We start from the raw sequence: 20,976 nt of genomic DNA, 5'->3' as shown, positions 1-20,976 counted from the left end.
GTATCGTCCCTCAACTGTTGGAGTGACTCTTGTTCCTGTCGAATGTATTAGGAACCTCCTCTTCCTGCCTCAGATTGTTGATCCCCAAAAAGAGTAAGACGGGCTGGGTTCACCCTCCGATCTTCTGGTTCCTAGCATGATCTTGACGTGAAAGGTTTTGTAGATGTCTGCTTTTTAAACCCCAGAAATCCAAAAGTTTCAGTCTTCGATGCTCGGCTGTCTCATTCGTTGCTCGGTCCGTGTGTTGTCCTTGTTGATGGTCCATATTGGGGGACAAAGGTCATTCCTTTTGGTTGTTAGCTTGGTTACCGTTGACACATTCAAAACTGTAAGATGTTTTGACCTTAGATTATCCTGATCTAAGATGCGTCTATTGAACCGCAATAGTAAAACGCAATATTTGATCTTTTTTGGTTACATTTTCAGTTTTGAGATTGTGGTATGCAGTACATGCTTGAATTATTTCTGTATAATTATACAAGTTGGAGAATTTGATGTGGTTCAACTGCGCCATGCACATTTAATTGCATCTCCCTTCTGGTTTAAAATAAGCATCTTCTCTGTAATAGAATGTGCATTAAACATGTTGAAATAATTGGTAGCTCTGCAAAAAACAAAACAAAACAAAACAAAAACAAAAAAACCCACACAACCCTCGTGTTGTATCACAAACTGTCAATCTCGGCTCCTTATTGAAATACTATGATTTTCGCAGGCAAGCTCCTGTCAGTATCACCCTAAACAAACCTCAAAATTAGACGAAAAGTTTCGCACCTCACCATTTTTTTTTTCTCACTGGCTGACTTATGTATGCATTATTATAGTGTACGGGAAAGTTTGTGAGAGACCGTTTTTCTCCACAGGATTCACAACATCTTAATCCAGAGGAAAAGCTTTTCAGTTCATTGATCCAAAGAGAGAAGGGAAGATGAGTGATGTTGAGTTTTACTCTGGCACAGTGGGGAGTTCTCACACGAATATTTTCTTTATTTGTGAGTAGTTTTTTTTAGTACCAGCATTTAGGGTAATTTCTAAAACATCCTCTCCACTCAGTGTTTCCAACCACAGTCGAGGACCCTAAATTTTAATTGGAATGATTATTAATGGGTCACTAGTATTTATTTAAAAAATAAATAAATAAATAAATAAATAAATAAAAATAACTTTTTTTTTTAAATTGAGAGCTGAACGTTCAATTCAAAATATAAGAGTGGTGATGAACTTACCTGACGATCCGGTGAGAACGGCGACGTCGCCATTCCTTCGTACGTCGGTACCTTTGGTAATTTCCAAGCCCAGCAATATGCAGCCGTACCAGCGTTACATATGTTTACGCTTAATTTTGTCTCGAGAGCTGTCCGATTCCTTCTTTTTAACTTTTGTTGCTAACCGGGGTTATATAATCTAGCCAATAAACTATAATCCTTTTGCGTGAGGCTGTGTGTGCGTCTGCAAATGATTGACAGACCTTTCTGTCACGCCTCCTGTCTCTACGGTCTACGATTGGCTATTCTTGTCGCACCATGCCCAGTTGTAAAATAATTAAAATAACATTAGAGGCATTAAATGGGGTCAGAGAGGGAGGATTTTTCAGGTCATACGGGCAGTTTTAACATCAACTGTATGACAAAAGTGTCTTTTTCAACTGCAAACTCTCCCTTTAAGTCTTGTTTGTATGACGATATGTTAACGATACGGTACGAAAGTCATATAGTGCTTACTATTTTCAGTGACTTCAATGTTCACAATTCAGGGATTATAAAGTACTGTTTTGTTTTTTTATTTGGACAACAAACTCAACAGTGTTTCTGAAATTGATGCATTACCTCAGAAAGACTATTGAGACCAAAGAACTATCAAAGAACAGTACTTGGAGAGTTCTGTGACCTATACCGCATGCTGTTGTTGTTGCTACATTTTAATAGCTATGGTTTGAAGACTCCTCGAAGTCCTCATGTGGACGTGACCTCTATTAAAGTTAGCCTGAAAGCCAGCACACACCTCACGGTCATTGTGGCCTTTCAAATCCAACGCGCTGGGTCAAAAGAAATATGACTAGCCTAATGCTTCCCGACTGCACTGTACATCATCGCTAAATTGACTGCAAAAGAGAGAATGGGCTCCATATGATCTGAGATTCTTGTATCACCTCTAAAGTGGAAAACAAGGCTTCATTGCACCACAGAATGCATCGGGGGTGCTTTTCCCTGGGGGCCTCATTAAATTCTATTTATTTTTTTGTAGCTGTTTTTTTTTTTTTTTTTTTTTTTTCCCCCCCCCCCCCCCCCCCCCAAAAAAAAAAATCCTCTCTCAGTTTCAAACACAGCATGAAAAGAAAAAAAAAAAAAAGTATATATACATTCAGCAGCATGGGGTCGCAATCAAGAATGTTCTGGAAACTGTGATCAATGGAGAGAGATCACAACCCTCAACTGATCCGTGTGGAGATCACCGAGCTGGAAGCGCCCGATCCCCTTATGGACTTGTTAGAGCGCTACAGTTGTTTGTTTGTAGAATGGGGGAAATGAAAGGATAGGGATTAAGGGAACGGCAGGATACTTGGATCAAATCAGAACGGCGAGCAGTCCAATAGCAATTCTTCCCATTCAAAAACTGGATTTAGTTTTTACGTTGCTGAATCCATTTTTGGACAATGTTTGGCGGTAGCAATGCAGACATACTTTCCCACCTTTGATCCCTCATTACCCAGCGATTGTTTTTTTCGGGATAGTCAGTTACTTTTAATGGTCCATAACGTTTAGAGACTGACGAGCAGCAGTGCTAACAATTCAGTGCAGTACTTTCTTTCCAAAATCTCTGCACGCTAAAGGATTTAGCATTTATACATTTGGACAGTGATTCATCTGCCTGACCATGCGTTTACCCTGCTTATTTCCTTCCGCTTAAAGTTACTTGCAGCAAATTCAATAGTCACCCCGTTACAGTTCAAAGTAACTCACAGTTACGACTGGTCTACTCTATCGAGAAATTGTTTGGAAGGACGTGCAATAAATGTAGTTGAGGTGCAACTATTTCTCGAATCAACCATTAATCACTCTTTCTCCCTGGTCTCCTCCACTGTCACCTCTGATCCAGATCAGCTTTATTTTGATCTCATTGTAAAAGGAAAAGTTCGGATGAACATAGTTTAGCATTATGAATAAAAGAAAATTTGACAACGTATCCCCAAAAATGTTGTGGTCCTTGCAGAGTTGGCCAATTCGTGTGTAGCTATTATATCTTTGGACTCGTCTACATTTCTCCGGTAACCAGTTCCTGCAACAAAAAAAAATCAATACTTTTACTGATGGACCAGTAAAATGGATGTATAGTCCGGTATAGTCTAAATGCAATTATAGCTGACCAAAGCGTTTACGTTTTAAAGCCCACATGCTGAAAACAAAAAGCAGACTCCTACTTCTTTATAGACCAACCACCACCATTTGAAAGTCTCTGTGAAAAATCTAGTGGACTCGGTTTAAATAATTTGTATGCATTTGTTCGATTGGAATCTGGTGCAACCTTTAAAGACGTGTAGGTACATATCAGTGTAATGCGGCGAGCTTGCCGTAAGCCTGCTTTGAACAATCGTTTCAGTCACTTTTGCACGCAAGAAAAACGGTTCGCAGAAAATGTCAGATCAGAAATCCAAATCAGGTGTCGTAAGTAAGAAGACAATTGAAGAGCAGATGCCACTGCAGAAATGCGCAGAAATGCTGAGAGAATTAAACAGAGAAGACCAAAGCATATTTATCTCTTCATCCTCCTGAGCTCTTTCCTTGTTTCCCCAGTGGAGCAGTTGGGTAAGAAAGTCTGTTTGATTGGCTTAACTCTTGGCCTGTAGCCATGGTGGCACGATCACAGTGGGATGCTCACAGGAGCTGAGGGACGCCGCTGGATAAGATCGTAAACACTTCAGAGCGTACAAAGGCGTGATGCTGGATATGCGCAAAAATGTATGCTGCACTTTTTGAGGGGGGGGGGGGGGGGGGGGAACACAAACGCGCATTCACTCAGAAATGCATTTCTACGTGCAATATTCCAATTAGAATGATCGTAATAGTTGGTACTCTTGGTTGTTACTCGCAAGAAAGTCAACGACGGTGTTTGGAACAGAAAGAGAAAACACAATTCAATTCCTGAAGAAAATCTGCGGGAAACCTCCCATGAAATATAGCGGATCCAAACCCCCGATAAGCATTTCTATCCCATTTTCTCAAGCAGATGTCATTGCACATTCTGTACTGCTCTCTGGTGCTACCATATTTCCATTATTTGGGAAAACACAACAGTTCACGACAACCTCTGTTTATGCTACAAAAAAAAAATAATCCAAAAAAAAAATCAAGCTACGAGAACAGTCCATAATGTTGGATATCGTCGCCACACAAATGCATTATTTTTATACTCTAAAATGTTTGATTATTTTGATTATCTTGTGAAATGTAAAACTGTACAATTCATCTATAATTGAAAGTTATAGAAAAAAAAGAACGATGTTCACTTTGGGGACGCTACAATGAATGAAGCACTCCATCATATGAAAAAGGGGGAAGAAAAAAAAATAGTACATAATATGAAACATTTTTTTAATTTACATATCTGAAAGAAATCAGAATTTGACAGACGAATACATTTCCAAGCGCTTGTCACTTTTGTTTGAGTTATTACCTTGATTCAATAGGAAACAACAGCAGTTGCGTAATCCCTTCCCGAATTTCTATATGCTTTATACATGTGCTACGCTTCCGCTCGCATTGCAGCGCACTAGGACAATCCCCGTTTGAATACAAATGAGGTCTTTTGCTGAGGTTTAACGTCTTTTGCCCTCCTTTTGTTCTTTACTTATCCAAGTTCTACTCGGAGCCCATTGTAGAACATTTTCTGTGCTCACCGGTGCGAACATATGGATCCAATTACTGTCACATCTCTTTATCGGCTAAGCATCCACGTAATAGGACACTGCGTGTCTAATTTATATCTTAGTTCCTGGGGACAATTTGAAAGTGAAAATGAAAGATCCCAAAATCAGCTGATTTCGCCGTTTTCTCTGTGATTGTTTTTGATGTCAATTGAATGATATTTTTCCCAGTGTTTGACACACTGCAGATAATGTCGGCACAAAGCAGGCGCTCGAAGTCCATTCATCATCTTCTGCGCTACGGGCGACACAAGCGGTTACTTGCTGAAGGATCTCACCTCGCGGATATGAAAATCAAGGACACTCGTCACACTCCGATGGTTTTTGGTCCACTAACTAAAGCATTTTTTTGTTTTCCCAGGCAACAGGTCTTTAGTCTTGACAGGTTCATCTGGTGTTTTTGTTCCTTTTTGTTTTTAATTGCCAACACTGGCAGACTGACCTCGGAATTGTGGCAACTGCTTCTGCCTCAGGCGAAAAGCCCACTTTTGCATTTTCCAGTGCGCCGGCGTCCTGTAATCAGACCTCGATGTGTGACGCCAGCTGACTTTGTGTTCAGCGTGAAACTCGACGGCCCTGACCCACCCTGCCGGCATTCACCATTTCCACACACGTCATGCCAGTTCTGTCACGGCTCAGTCTGTTGCCGTAATATTGGCAGTGTGATTTATTTCTTCCCATTATGCACTCACAAAAAAGGCGGATAAATCCTGGCTGGATCCGGCGATGTAAAAAGCGCTTCTGAATCGAGAATGACCTCGTACGTTCGAAATCAAGTTTGTATTCTGTTTTTCCTCTGCATTCTCTTGAAGGGAACACATTAAGGAAAATGAACTTTGAACTTATTTTGGTATTTATAGTGCTTAGTCATCCATGAACTCCTTCACTGCCAGTTGTTTTCAAAGCGGTATTGCCAGCCATTTTAGAGGATTTTTACTGCTCTTTCAAGACCCACCGAATATTGCGTCGTGCGACATTATAATCAGCCAACCTGCCAAAACATCGTATGTTATGTCTGTTTGTTTTTTTCTGTATTATGTTTCACTTTGTTTCGTGTTCTGTCTCGTTCCCCTGTGTGCCACGTTCATTTCTTGTGTTGCTCGCGAGGTTTTCGTTTCCACCAGTTCTCGCTAACCCTGTTCCTCGTGCCTACCAATCAGCTCCCTCCAGCCGCTCGCGTCTTGTCCAGGTGTGCCTCGTTGTTTCCTCAGTTGCTTTGTATTGCGTTCCCTTGTTTCTTTCAGTCTGTCTGTTTATTGACATTGTAGCAGTTGTCATGCATCTCTGTCGATGAGACTTCATTACTTTGATTGTTGATTTTCTGGGACTTTGTTCATTTAGCGTTTGGATTTTCCATGATCCTCGTTTGCCTTTTTTTTGTTTGTTCTTGTGAATCAATACATTTTCGAGACGACTGCGTTCCCGCCTTTCCTCCCTGCTTCCCTGCATTTGTTTCTGTTAGTCGTTACAGTTGTTTGTAAACCTGAATTTTGCAGACACATTGGAGAAACCCACTTCGACACCTACCCAGTGTACTTGTCGGAGAAATTTGTTCGTGGCAGTCAACGGTTGGATTCCAGCTGACAAATAGAAACGTCTATGGCAGTCTAGCGTGAGCTCTTTTGCGAGCTGTAATATTACTTGTGCTCAAATATCGAGACAGTCTCAATCTTGTTTCCCGTTGTCCACTCTGTCGCATAAAACCCTTTTCTGTCCGGCTGCATTTTTCAATGATCATCAGAATAATTACAAAATATAAAAAATAAGCAGAGGGACTATTTCAAACCGTTGCACAGCAAAATTGTTCCAGCACAAAAGGCACACAGAGCCACCATTCTGCAAGGCCATGCAGCTGAACAGGACAGGTTTAAAAATAATAATAATAATAATAAAATAAATGCTGAGTTGGGGGTAGCGGCTATAATAATGCCTTCAAAGTCACGGCTGGAAAAGTCATCGGCAAAGAATGTGACAATTAACGAGTTTCCACAGTAAAGACTCCTTATTAAAGATTATGATTACGTGTGGCATGATCTCATAAACACGTTTGAGTCCTGTCACCTCGAACAAAAGTTTGTATTCGTCTTGTAATGGTCTGTCGCATGTGACAGGATTTGAAAAGCGCCGGATTTCATGTCTTACATTGTTTCAAACCAACACTGTTTTATTTTTTTGTGGGATTTTGAAGGTGTAGCTTACTTTTAGAATTAAGCTCAAGATTCAACGCTTTTCATTGCCAGTTCACAATATGTACTAGGCATACGGAGAATTGAAATATCATTATTCTCACACCGTATTTTTGTTTTTTTGGTTTGTTTTTTCACCCTGTATATATATATATATATATATATATATATATATATATATTTTTTTTTTTTCAAGCGGATGTGTTACAGTCCAGGGACAGGCGGAAGAGCAGGGAAGTAGTGGAGAGAGTTCAGCAACCTGACAGCGTGATTTATGAAGCTGTTTGTTGCGAAATGGGCTTGAAGGCTCAGCACCTTCATCCTGACGAGGAGGTCGAAGTGAGAGTGCGTGCGTGTGCGGGATGGGGGGGGGGGGGGGGGGGGAGACGGGGGGCGTGAAGTGTCACCAGAAAAGCTGATGGCTCTGCAGATGTGCCGGCTGTAATCACCGTGTGTTGTCGAGTCTTCCGTCAGGAGGCCGCACGATGGGAGGTGGTACTCACAAAGTAGTGGTCGCGCAGTGTTTGAACCTTCTTGGTCAACAATTCGGTGTTGCTGGTTGAAGAGCGGTTCTTGACGCTGGGGGGGTGGAGTGGGGGGTGGGGGGGGGGGCGGTGCATCTTGCTTTAGAACCATTCAATCAAAGAACCGTCTGGGTTTATTTTTTTTTTTTTGGGATGAAGTCGACTGAGCTGTTTCAATCGCACTTCAGACTATTGAGGAATGAGTTTTTAAGACGGAACCGCATCATCATGGCTTCTACTTTGTGCTGCTTTGTTTGTTGAGGCAGGGCCAAACGTCAAACTTGCGCACGATTCTGCCTTGCTACTGTAAATGAATCCGTCAGCTCCGCTGAACGAAGACCGTATCCCAGCTCGTGTTTGTTCGGGTCCCTCGAGCAGATGCGCGCCAGCGAGAGGAAGGGGATTAAGGACTCTCCAGCCAAGGGAATATTCTAACATGAACTGCGGGAACTTTATATGTTGCAGGCAAAGCTTGCCTCTCTATTTGCATTGAATGACAAATATCTCAAGCAGATATTTGCAAGCAAGCATGGACGGACACTGTGAAGTCAAAGTTCGAGGGCATTGTTGATGAGGTATATTATTGCTCGAACTTATTTATGTAAAACATGGCAAAAAGAAAAGGTCCATTGCATAAAAGGCAGCTGCTCATCAGCCACACCGACCTACTGCTGTATATGCACTTGGGGACTTGCAGAGGCAGGTTTCTCTGGTTACATGACTTATTTGTCTTATTTTTCTCCTTTATAATTGGGAGTTTTATTGAGTTAATTCGTCGAACTGTCCTGCCTGAGACGTGAATCCTATCATGAGCACTTGTCATTTGATCTGAATACTCGCTGATTTGGCAAATCCTGGTGTGTGAATTTGTGCGTTCGGGACATTTGGGCTTCACGAAACATATTACAGAATGTGCTCACGTACTTTTTTTTGCATCTCAATGAAAGTGCAAACTGTGTCACGAAGGGGTTTGGACTTAACCATGCAGAGGCACCGCTAAATGAAATCAACGTCGCAAGGTTTTCGAATGAAGGAGCCCTAATTTCAGACACCGCGGGCTGCATTGCATTTTAAATACAAATTGGAATTGAAACACAGGGATGCGTGAATAACTCCCATTTATGTTTTGACCAAAATCATCCCACAGATGAACTGAAAGTTCAAATGAACGTGAGCAAGATTCCTATCAAAGTCGACTTTAATAACACGCTAGTTTGATCTCCTCGTATTCACTTGCAAGGTTTGGCATTGAGGTCGTGTCACAGCGCGGGTTTTTTTTGGGATGGCACATGGAAATATTAATAGGGGTCATGGGAACGGACAGGCCATCCTCGACACTGAATATTGATGAGAGAAAATGCAACCGCTGCAGTAGAAACATTCTAGCAACAATAGCGGAAAGGCAAAACAAAACAACATCGGGAGCCTTATTTCCTGATGATGCCCGCTGACTTCATTATATCGAAATCAATAACAAAACAATCCATTCCACATGATCAGATGATGGGTTTCAGTTTAGTTGTGTCAAAGAAAGCAGAAGACAGAAAAGAAGGATGTTTGTTCCATACCTGATCAGGGATCGTTAATGCAGTTCATTTTTCATCCAGCTACCAGTCGAATGAACAAAACATATTCAACCTCGCGCTCAAATAACTGAGAAGCCTAATCGAGTGGATACCGGGATACCTGGCCAAGTCTACGCAAAGAATCCTCACTAAAATCCTGTACAATTTGCACGCCACGTAAAAAAAAAAATAAGGCTGTGAGCGCGAGTGCGTCCACGTATGAGTCCTCTTGCTATTCATCGCCTTCCGATTCACGTTCAATGAATCTCTTGTCCAGAATGAGTAACGTTCGGAATGAGTCGCCGGGGTTTTGTTTTCTGTCAGATAGACGTCACACACTCTGCCATTATCACTGACCTTTCTTTTTTTGTTTTTCCTTTTTTCTCTCTCTCTCCCATCTGTTCCTCGGCAATCATTTGAAGGAAGCGGAGGTAAGTCGCTCGCTCCGTTGTTGTGTGTAATCTATATACAGTGTTGGGAAAAGTTCGCGCTCTCCGCCAACTCGCCCCAAAATTCAGTTCACCAATTTGAAAATGAACTCGTTCGTATTTTTTTTTTTTTTTTCTCTTCTCATAATGTTACTGAAAGCTATTACCCTGAACATACTGGCATTTACCCATTGTCGCCACACGTCCAGTCCACATGAGTAGCCAACTGCCGCTTTCACCCTTCAGTGTCAAAAACGTGAGGGAAAAACTTGCTGCTTGAAGGGTCGTTTTTTTTTTTTGTTTTTTTTGAATGAAGTATTAAAACAAAAAGAGGACTGCAGACCTTAAACTGCAAACACAAACACAACCTGAGGTAGAAACCAGATGGAGGCAGGAGACTAAGGTTGTACCTCAAGGTGCAATATTCAGTGTGCGCTTCTTGAAATGCACAACAGGAGGGATATCGTAATCATTGGCGGAGGCGGAGGGACACGACGCAACAGACGCACGCTCGGGTGGATGACGCGTCTTTTTATCGCTGCGGCACAATACGACAGGAACGCCGGCGATGGTGTCGCATTAAGTCTTGCTTTGCTGGGAACTACAAAGGAACCAAAGAGCAGATTCCGCTTCGGCCACAAAGTGAAATCGACAACATTTAGCATTTCTGAAGGATCGTCAGACACGTATTTCTCATGTTATACCTTCATGGAGGGAACATTTCATGGATGATAATATTTTTGGGACCTGAGGAGATTGACTCATCAAATGCATTAACGAGGTCGGACAACATCAGGAAAGGTGTTAAAGCCCGGCTCATTTGGGGTCCCTCATCCCAAAAGTTGTGGAATTTGTGGAGCACAGAAGTCATACTTAGGCACGCTTATAAAAACATTGTTTTTAAAAAAAATATATATATATTTGCTCCAGCAATTGAACAAAACCCCCAAAATATTGATTATTTTCTTGCGATTATCTTCTTATACTATATAATCCAGCTTTATTGTTATCATGTGGTAGCAAGGACTAAATAAATAAAGAATCGCAATCAAGGCTTGAATGCATTTTGATAAATTCCCCATCTTTATCCAAATGAAGTTGAGTATCTCAGTTTAAAATGTCATCAAATACATTTTTTGGGACTTCTGACATGACAAGCATGAACAATTCATTTGTAATCATGAGCGATGGATTCAAGACAAAGAAAAGCGAAACGAGGTTAGCGGTGAAGCCGGCAGCCTCAAATGAGGCTTCATCTCATTTCCACTTTTGCTTATTTCCACCTCCTCGTGTTTTCCTCTCCTCCGCTCACGTGGAGACCAAGATCAAAATCCGCCAGCTTATTTCTGTCTGATGCGCTTTGTGTCACCAACGCCGACTTGACACGCACCTCTGATTTAGCGTCTACTTTCGATGCAGACGCCATCATGCGAGCGTGCATCGGCTGCTAAAACAACTTCAGACTACTTTCGGGGCAGAAATATTACAAATATATAGTCTACAAAAAAGACCTTTTGCTCTCTTCCTGTCATCAAACATAAAGGTTTCTGGGTTATTGTAATTTGGATGAAACATTTCTTCTCTCCCCTAGCCCCTGAATACTATGGACATTTTTAAATATATATAGTTTATATTTTCATTGTTTTACAACAGCAAGGCACTCTGTAATCTTAGACGCACTGAGCATCACTGGGGTTGTATAATACCCCACGTGCGTGTCCTAAAGCGCTACCGTGACTTCAGTTATCGTATGTCGTAAGTTTCCAATCAAGTCCATTTGTCGGAATGCAACGGAATCGGAATTTTGAAGTCTGTGCTGTTTGCCGCTTTGTCCAATTCTAACCACATTTTCAACATTCAACACTGAGTTGTGAGACGATTTCTCCCTCTTGTGTTTCCGTTCAGGATGACTACTTCAAAAGCTGGGCTCCCGCCAGGTCCCTAGACCAAGGTGAGTCTTTCCGATAAACCGATAAGTTGATAATTGAAGCTTTTATGATCCAACATACTGTACATCCATAGCAGCTTTTCAATACACTGTACGCACCTCGGACCATTTTGGATTTTCAATTCATACATTCTCCGATTTAAAAAAAAAAAAAAAAAGACATTTTACACAGGGATATAACGCGGCTTAACACAAAACATTGACACAACTTACACTGTATGACAAGATTGACGTTTACATTTTGTATGGCATTTAACACACGTCATACGAAAATAAATATGAGCCTTTCATTTATGATCTGTACCCCACCAATCTACAACACATGGTAAAGAAATATTTACAAAACTTCTTTTGTGCTAGCGTTTATTGTTGTGTACTCTATGTTACCTAGTGGTTAAACTACCTGTGATGACTTTAGCGCTGGAATCCAAAGGACATGATTTCAGGTTGGCACCGCTATTCAAACATCTTGAAACATCTGGTTGTAATATGGACCAAAGTATCTGTCATTGCCATGGAAACCATGGTTCACCTGTAGCATAATGTTATTGTCCCCAATGTTAGTACACCGCTATCATCAGGAAATCATTTGTTTGCTTGTTTGTTTGTTTGTTATACTGTAAACAAAACCAAGTCTTTGTTAGCCTATGTTCACACTGCAGGTCAATTGCAATTTCTTCATCCATATGTGACATGAACCTGATTTTTTTTTTTTTTTTTTTTTTCATGTCAAGGAGAACAGTACAATCCCGATTTTATTTTTTTTTTTTTTTTTTTTTTTTTCTCTCATATCCGAGCCGGGCCTCTTTGGTATGTGGATAAAAATCGGGTATGTCTCGGATGCGAGTGCGCTAAGGAACGCACAGGTCGTGTTCATCTGAGACTTCCAGCTTCGAGTAAACTAATGCCCAAAGTGTGCTTGCGTGTGTGCTTGTGCGTGCCTGCAGCAAAAGCGGATTCAGTTATGTGGAACTGCAATTGCGACACAGTCAAGTTTGCTGTATCAATCACACCCAAGTGTGTGTGATAACTCTTGACTAAACACACTTATTCCAAACACTCGCTCATTATCTGTGACACACCCACACACGACATTCAACACACCAAGGGAAGCGTTTATCTGGCCAGCTTATTTCCGATAATGTGCCTCGTAAGATGACGCTTACATCAGTGTAAATTGTACAATTCAATCTGATTCTCAGAGAAACAAAAGACCAAAATAAACCTCATTTCGTTTTTGTAACCAGGGACTAAAAGCTTCATCGCATTCCAAGACTTCCAGAACTCTTTGTACCATTGACGGGCGATACCAAAATAACACAGTATGTTGGAAATGTTATGTTCCATCATTACAATTCAATTTTATGATTTTATATATAGATGCCCTGTCAATTAATAGCTTCCAAATTGTAGTCGGTCACTACTAGCATTAGCCACAACTAGTGTTACCATAGGCTTTCCACTGTATTAGCTTAACCCGATACTTAAGATTTACACACTTTGAACTTTTTTTTTTTTTTTTTTTTTTTTTTTTACATCAATCTTTATTGTACAGTGGTGCCTTGCAATATGGGCCATTATTTGCTTTTTTTTTTTTTTTTTTTTTTTTACATCAATCTTTATTGTACAGTGGTGCCTTGCAATATGGGCCATTATTTGCTTTTTTTTTTTTTTTTTTTTCTATCATATATTTGCTAGCGCTGAATCGTGTGCTAGCAATCGTGCTAGCACACGATTCAGCGCCGACTCGATTTGGAATTTGCACGGGTGTGGAGAAGCGCTCAGCAAATCCACATTTCCGGACTCATATCAGGACGAATCGTGATGATATACATATAATGTTCTATTTTAAATGTGTTGTCGACATCTTCACTTTATGTATTGCAAAAACAAAGCAGCTTTTTGTTGAGACGATGACGCAAAATTCGATACCAGCGTGCGGAGGCACGAAGAAATGTTCCTCAATCATGTTTGAATTGTTCCATTCTGCTGCAGCACCACAATGGCTCCCTTGCTGCAGAGCGAGAACCTGTATGACGCCTCTGCTACTGGCACGCTCACAATTCCGCCGTGCAGTAACTCGCATGCAAACAGTCCTCCGGAGAGTCACGGACAGGAGAACTATTAGACAGCAACTGAATAAAGGAAATCAATCTGACAATTTGGGAACAGTTGGTGCAATTCTGGGCCTGCATTCCTTCTCATGAAGTTCATTTTCACCCAGCTGGTGTGGGACAATTTTCCCCGCCAGCTCACAGCCGTTGAGAGCTTCAAAGTCTTTGTGATCCTCGGCACCATTTTGGGAAAATGTTGGAATCCTTCAACAAAGCCAATCTTGTCAAAAAACGTTGCTAGGTTGTGTGGAAATGAGACAGTAAATCAAGGCATTAGCTTCTTCTTGTTGTCCAGCAGCTGAAATTACTGGGTCCTGTTCACAAGCTACACTGGAGATAAAAAGTCTACACATCTTTTTAAAACCTGCCATTTGAACTGGGCTGTGTAGAGTTTTTATATTTAGTGTACATTCAAACCGATTATCGAAGCCATTTTTCCACAGAAATGCGTCCAAATCAGCTCATCACTCTGTACTCACTTTTTTTGGGGGGGGAGTATGTGTTATGTGTGTGTGAGGTCAACTTACATCATTCCAATTAGAATGTCAAATGTGACCACCACACTTGGCGGCAGGTCAGTACAACTTAAAGGATACTAGAATCCGTCAGCGCCCGCTGATCTGAGTTTGACTAATGAATCGCTTGTCGCCCTTGGAGACTCATCAGTAGCTGCAAGGTTGCTGCAGGAAAAAACCAGTCCCCTTGATGAATCGCTCGCTGATTAATGCGTCTCTCGGTAAAAAAAAATAAATAAATAAAATAAAATCTAATGAATGAAATCAGTCGACTCGTTGGTGGTTCTGAATTGTAAGCAGTCACGTCCACTGTTGGTAAATCAAATTGTACTTGATTCTTGTTAACTTTCTTGCATTCCAATTGCCTTGAAAGTCGGTTTTCTCTTCCGCTGATCCTGTTCAGATTTGCGGGGTCTCCTCCTGTACTCCGGTGGGAACGCCGAACTGGGTCAATATCACGATGAAGTGCTTAGCCATCACGAAAACGGAGACGAATATTGAAAGCACGGGGTCCCTTGATAAGTCGCCAAACTTTTTACACGTACCAATAAAATGTCTCTTGAAATCTCTTTCCTTGATTTTGTAATGTTTTGCTATTTTATTGTATTTTTTTTATCATATGTGTGTAAAATCTCCGATTTTTGGGGGGTGACATGGGGAAGTCATAGAAATGATGGCTCCATTAATAGTCATAAATTGTCCGTTGAACGAGGAGAATGGCTTGACTTCCATTTTGTTTTGACTGTTGCAATTGTACTATCCACTCAATTTGAAATCCAAACAGCACATTCAACCTGTTCATTCATTCAAATGTTGGAAGCTAACGTAATTATGAGCTGATATTATGAGTCATATGCCACCCTGAAGCATTCTCCTGTTCTGGAAATGATATTTAGCGCAGTGTAACGTCTTAACCCCATCCACCTTTTGGACACGTCTTCACACCCATGACGTGAACTTTTCTGATGTTTCCATGGTGACAGCTCAGTGACCTATTTCTGGTACTCGATGGTGAACGCGTTGGTTCTCTGTAAAACGTGACGCTACGATGCCGACGTCTACCGGTCTACAAGAAGGCGTGTGTGTGTGCGCGCGTGGGCGTGCGCGTGTGTGTTTGACACAAGCCTGTATCACCGATTGCCCAAGATAAATATTAGCTCACGGTGTCATGCATTTCTTGTGCTCGTCCAAATTTCCTAAAAATAGATTCAGAAACGCTGATTTTAAAAAAAATCCTTTTTTTTTAACGTTATATACCCCAAACGGCGTTGATAAACACAGCGTGTCAACGTGTTCTATCTCATTCCAGCCACGTACAGAATGCTAATCTCCAGTTGTCGTTCATTTCAATTCCGATTCATAATCATCTACAGCGGAGACGGTTAGGAATAATAATGAGACCCACAACATAAAAGAATGTTGGAGGCCATTCTAGATTATGTTTTCTCCGTACGGGTTACGATGATACTCTTATTATTAAATGGCTTGACAACATCATCCTATATCTTGTACTGCATTAAACATGAGCGCAAAAAAGCCATATGGTTATGCAGCGGACATATTGTCGTGTAGGTGACCATATGCTCTCAGGAACACATTTGTTGCCGCCTTCGCTCGCGCCGCCTGCAACCCACCGCAGCAATCTGTTGTGCGATAGTCATTCCTTTTATCATTTCAAATCTAGCAGAATGCACTCTCGCCGAAATGGAAATTTGCTGTGGGCCGTCGCCATGATGGTGAGTGGATTACGTTATCCATGTTATCCCTCTTTGAGAACAGCGTATAGTTTATATACTGTATTTCTGATCAAGTCGTACCTCCTCACACACACGTTTAGGAATTTCTCTTCATTGATGATATACTTATTCATAAGCCATTGTATCCTTTGATTTTCTGCGCCATCCCATCTGCAATCTTTGGAGAGTTTCCCTGAAAAGGCCCTCGAGCCTGACGCACGGACAAGAGCTTTGGAAGAGTCCTTGGCAGGAGATAACATTTGTACTGTGAACAAGACCAACACCCAAATCAGTATTCCAGACCGCTGCTTTCGGGGTTCTTTTATATCGGCCTGCCCAACAGATTTGCGAGCTTGTGATTGGATGGGAGTCAAAGGCAGGATTGCAAATAGCAGCAAGCCATTATCGCAGCCAGTGCAGAAAGGCAAATGAGAGTCAAACTTGCCACTGAGAGGCTACTTGTGGACACAATGGAGACGAGGCAGAAGAGGGGCCACACAAGAAAGATCGACCAAGGTCGCTTGTCACGTGTTCACCGCACCCGCCCACATGATAAAGTACTGTTAGATTACATCAGTCAGTCGGTGGATACCATAGTAACCGTTTTGGCAGCAAAAACTAAAAATCCCCCTCAACACCAATTTGCCCAATTTGGCACCGATGACTGGAAAAACAAAGCATTGCCGCTTCCAAATTACCAGTCGACCTGATTAGATGTGACACATTCCTTTACCGCCATTCTTGTTTTAGATTTAATCAGCTATTACTCCGATTCATTAACCTAGCGTCTCTCTGAATACGTTCTGTCTATCTGCTCCCGTTTCTAATCAGCCCCCCCTTCTCGCTGCGCTCGACCTTCTCCAACTCGCTGTCTGCTTCATAATGCAATACGTTCTGCCATCACCTTCTTTGAGCTGCAGCGCACGGTGCTAAAAGAATTAGCAAGCGAGAAAGTGATAAGAGAAGACAGAGAGAGGATATACAAACAGCGAGCCAGCCGTGTCACTGTATAGAACAACGTGTGAGCTGGAACAGGCTTGCGCAAATATTGCATTTTGGGGGCGTCATAATGGGCACAGGCTCTACAGCTCGCTCGACAGGCGTTCTTTCGGCACTGTTTCACGCTCTGATTTGAATGGACCCTCTGATCTCGCTGGCGAAGCGTGGAGTTAGGTTGCATGTACACAAAAACTATCCGTTACACGTGCTGTACAGAGAGCGCCGTGATTCTTGGAGATGACATTTTTGCAGTCGTACGGTGGCTGTTGCTAATTCGGAAAAGGCCGAAGCCAAAACGTCTCAACCCAGCGGGCAAAGTCAATCCTTAGCGCTTGCACCCCCCTGCACGAACGCCTGCGTCTGTGTGTGAACTCACTGCCCACTCCGTGTTTGTGTGCGTTTGGTTTTAGCCCACTGCGCCCCGCTGTGATCATTGCAAATGAGGCTAAATAAACTTCAGACAGCGCACCCTCATCGACTGCCGTCTTAGCGGCGGCCCCTCAGGCATGCATGTGGCAGTGGCAAAAGCTTAAGAAGTTAACAGTGGGAAAATATTGAAGAAAATCCTGGAGTGATGAGAACTCAAGAGATAAAGGCCTGGAAAAGGAGAGAATGAGGAAAACCAAGCTGAATAATTGACGTACTGCCACGGAAAATGTCACAAATACCTTGCTTTCGCTCATCATCCATCCATTTTCTATACAGCTTATCCTGTTCAGCATCTGATTTCGGCGAAAGGCGGACGCTTCTCCGGACCGGCACACAAGCGTTCACGCTCAAATTCACAACGTTTTTTTTTGTTTTGTTTTTTTTGTGCTTTTACGCAATCGAGCACAAAGTCAGTTGATTAATAAATGGGAAAATAACAATCAGGCAGACAACCTGTCAAACCCATTTTACTTCCGCTTTGCAACTTCGAACATGAACATTTTAGGAGACGGCGACGGTTTTGTTCGCCCTCCAGTTGGCACAAATGCCTGCAAAAAAAAACAACACGTTGCGAGCTTCCAAATGACCAATTAAGTCAGCCTGTTTCTGCTTCCTACTGATGAACCACATTTCTAATTTTGCGTCTTGAACTGAAAGAGCTTTCGAACAAATCGAGGTTCCTTCTTGTTTTGTCAACTTTGTCCTGCCAGCGGCGATTATTGTCTCAATGTTCCGTTGCCCTTAGAAACACCTTCTGCCACAGATGTTATTTAATTACCCTTCTTACAGCAAACATTTGCTCATATTTATGACCATTTGGAACCATCTGGATGCTCTGTGTATGAATTCGAAAGATGAGGTCAATGACCAAAGACCTAATAACGCTTGGAAAAGTTCGATTTGGAAATATATCTTTTGTTACACCACTCCTGGAACCTTTCGGACACACTTTGTACATTTCATGTGACTTTGTGTCAATGAAGAGATTTTTTTTTTTCTTAGCTCTCTTGAATACGTGTGGTTTGTCTATCAACACCAACATTTCCGCATTGAAGGAATGAATGAGTCGTTGGCATGAAAATTCCTGCTTCAAAGTCAATATTTAATTATCCTTAACAATGGACATTGATCATACATTTCCAGCGCATTGTCCTTACATCAAAAGTGAAGAAAATCTACATTCCTTGCATCATACTCTATTTTCTGGACTCGATACTGTTGGCTTCAGTTGCATTTTATTTTATTTTTTAAATATGTGTTTTTAGAGCGGGAGACAAAGCCTGGAAGATATGGACACCCAGGGACCAAAACCCACACTGGTTCTGGCAAGAAGATGGTACAGGATGGTAAGTTTGAGAAACTACTTTAATCGGTTTCAGGTGTTTTTTTTTTTTGTTTTTTTTTCTTTAGCGCTAACGTAATGATTTTACACTTATGGAATAATATCATATGACTCGTCCATACATTTGATTTCATGGACATCCTGCCACCAGCCAATTCATGCACACCGTTGTATGATATTAGCAGTATTACCGATAAGAACCGTTAACCACCATTAAATACCTTCATTAATTAAAGAGTCGAGAAATGCCATTGTCATACCAACACACATTGGCACAAAATATGATACCCAAGGTCCGACACTTTAAGTCCTGAGCCTTGTGAAATAGGAATCGAAATGGAAAATGAGATGCAAAAAGATACAAATACTTACCTACGGTTGTGAGTGTGTGCAAAGATGCGAAGATGCCGCAGAAATACAAAAGCACAGGAATTGCACATGATATTTCCATGGTTATTTGGACTGGAAAAGAATTAGGGATAAAACATTGATTGAAAGCCCGCAGCCGCGTGGAACACTTTATTTACAACGAGCCTTGACTGCAATTTCCGTCCCCATAAAACTGTGGGTGCAATGCAGCCGTGTTGGGCGCAATTGCTCGCCGCTCGCCGTCTCAGGTAGCGTGCAGATCCGTCAGTGTGGAACAGAGCGATAACCAAGCGCACTGTTAGTCGTCCGCTGCAGATAGAAGCGTGGCTAATGCGCACAGAATGATCAAAGGCATCCCCTTCAGGAACACGGAGCTATTTCTAGGGTTAGCTTCGGCGCTAACATCATTACAGTCGGAAAACATTAAATGCCTCCGATGAAATTAAGGCGTAAAGGCAATCGCGTATTAGGGTAAATCCTCCCAGTGGACCACCTGCCACTTTTGATGTTTGTGATTTTGCAGAGCTTGGATGCGGTGAGCTCAGTCGCCGTCGCCAGTAGGGGATGGACATTGATCTGCTACACTATATCTGCTAGTATGGCTGAATCATGGAATCGTGCATGTGGCTCCACTTTACAAAGCTGGTGTAATGTCGCACGTCTTTAGATTACAAATCAGTTGAGAGTTGAGAAACGATATACGACGGAACCGCCGTCCAACGGACTAATAGCGGGGCAGGGGTCGCCCGTTGAATCAGATTGTTCGTTAAATTGGAGCACTTTTTTTTTTTTTCGTGTGTGGCCTAAAAACACCCAGTACAGTATGAAATGTTCTTAAATTTAAAAATAATAATAATAATAATAATAATAATAATAATAATAATGTTTGAAAAGTTTTAGTATACCCAAATTACCTCACTGGTGATTTTGAGTTCCAACTGGACGCTATTTTCCGTCCCTTAAATCTGAAGTCTTTCATTTAGTTTGTTAGTATTTTCTAATCATCTTGAAGTAATACTCAAACTAAAATGATAAGAGCCTTTAAGTAGTGAGAAAATCGATAAGAAGCTGTGTTCATTCACTGCACGGTACTCAATATTTTCACAGTTTGTACAATGTGCCAAGGTTTATAAGTGATATCCAACGAGACCTCTTTGTACGCGACACTAACTTTACTACGAGGCTCCAGACGGCTGCTTAACTAACGAGAGACTCGGCAAATGGAAAACGGAACGAAGAACAAATGAAAATGCAAATTGAAATTACAACTTAATTGTACAAATTGTATTCTGCTGACGGACTAATTAGGGAAAAAAAGCAATTTCGTGTTTTGATATAATTCACCGTGAGATAAACTGCATGTCAACATAGCATAATCTTTGTACCAAGAATCTGCAGCATTGTCCTGCCTGAGACTGAATAATTGCTTCTTTTTCTTCTTCTTCTAGATATTCACAATTACTAATCAGCCCACATATAACGACACTGCTTTGCGAATATCAGAAATGATTGAGATAGTTGTAGCACATGCGTGTATGTGTCACATAGTAAATAATGGAAGCCGCCTGAGTCTAAATTCAATCTAAATCGAAATAGTGTTTATTTACTCTCTTGTATACAAAACGTGAGTTGATTTTAGTCTTGTGGATGGTTATCAGATTATTACATATTGTGTGGCTCGCAGCTTTGTTTGATCATAATCAATCTGCAATTGTTCTTTGCGGACGACGATGACTCGGTCGATAGTAGCGGCAGAAAAAGAGACCGGAACGCCTTTTATCTACTTAAGCACACGCGCGCACACAAATACGGAAAAGGACTAGTGAAATAAAGACTGAAAAAGAGATGGGGAGTTGTCCAGCGTTCATGTTCATGTTCATGTTGTGTGTATGCCGATGTT

General features: G+C 41.5%; 1 protein-coding gene across 3 annotated transcripts in view; it reads left to right on the top strand.

Annotated features, from left to right (window-relative positions):
• spock1 (SPARC (osteonectin), cwcv and kazal like domains proteoglycan 1) overlaps positions 1-20,976 on the top strand; it is a 58,620-nt gene that overhangs the window by 16,547 nt on the left and 21,097 nt on the right. For all 3 annotated transcript variants that reach the window (XM_061787966.1, XM_061787967.1, XM_061787965.1), the window contains exons 3-4: positions 11,530-11,575; positions 18,631-18,711. In XM_061787966.1, coding sequence (XP_061643950.1) covers positions 11,530-11,575; positions 18,631-18,711 — 127 coding nt within the window. The remainder of the gene's footprint in view (positions 1-11,529; positions 11,576-18,630; positions 18,712-20,976) is intronic.

This window comes from Phyllopteryx taeniolatus, chromosome 10 (genome assembly GCF_024500385.1).
Source record: "Phyllopteryx taeniolatus isolate TA_2022b chromosome 10, UOR_Ptae_1.2, whole genome shotgun sequence".
Taxonomy (NCBI): Eukaryota; Metazoa; Chordata; class Actinopteri; order Syngnathiformes; family Syngnathidae; genus Phyllopteryx; species Phyllopteryx taeniolatus.
This window is presented reverse-complemented; position numbering and strand designations above follow the sequence as displayed.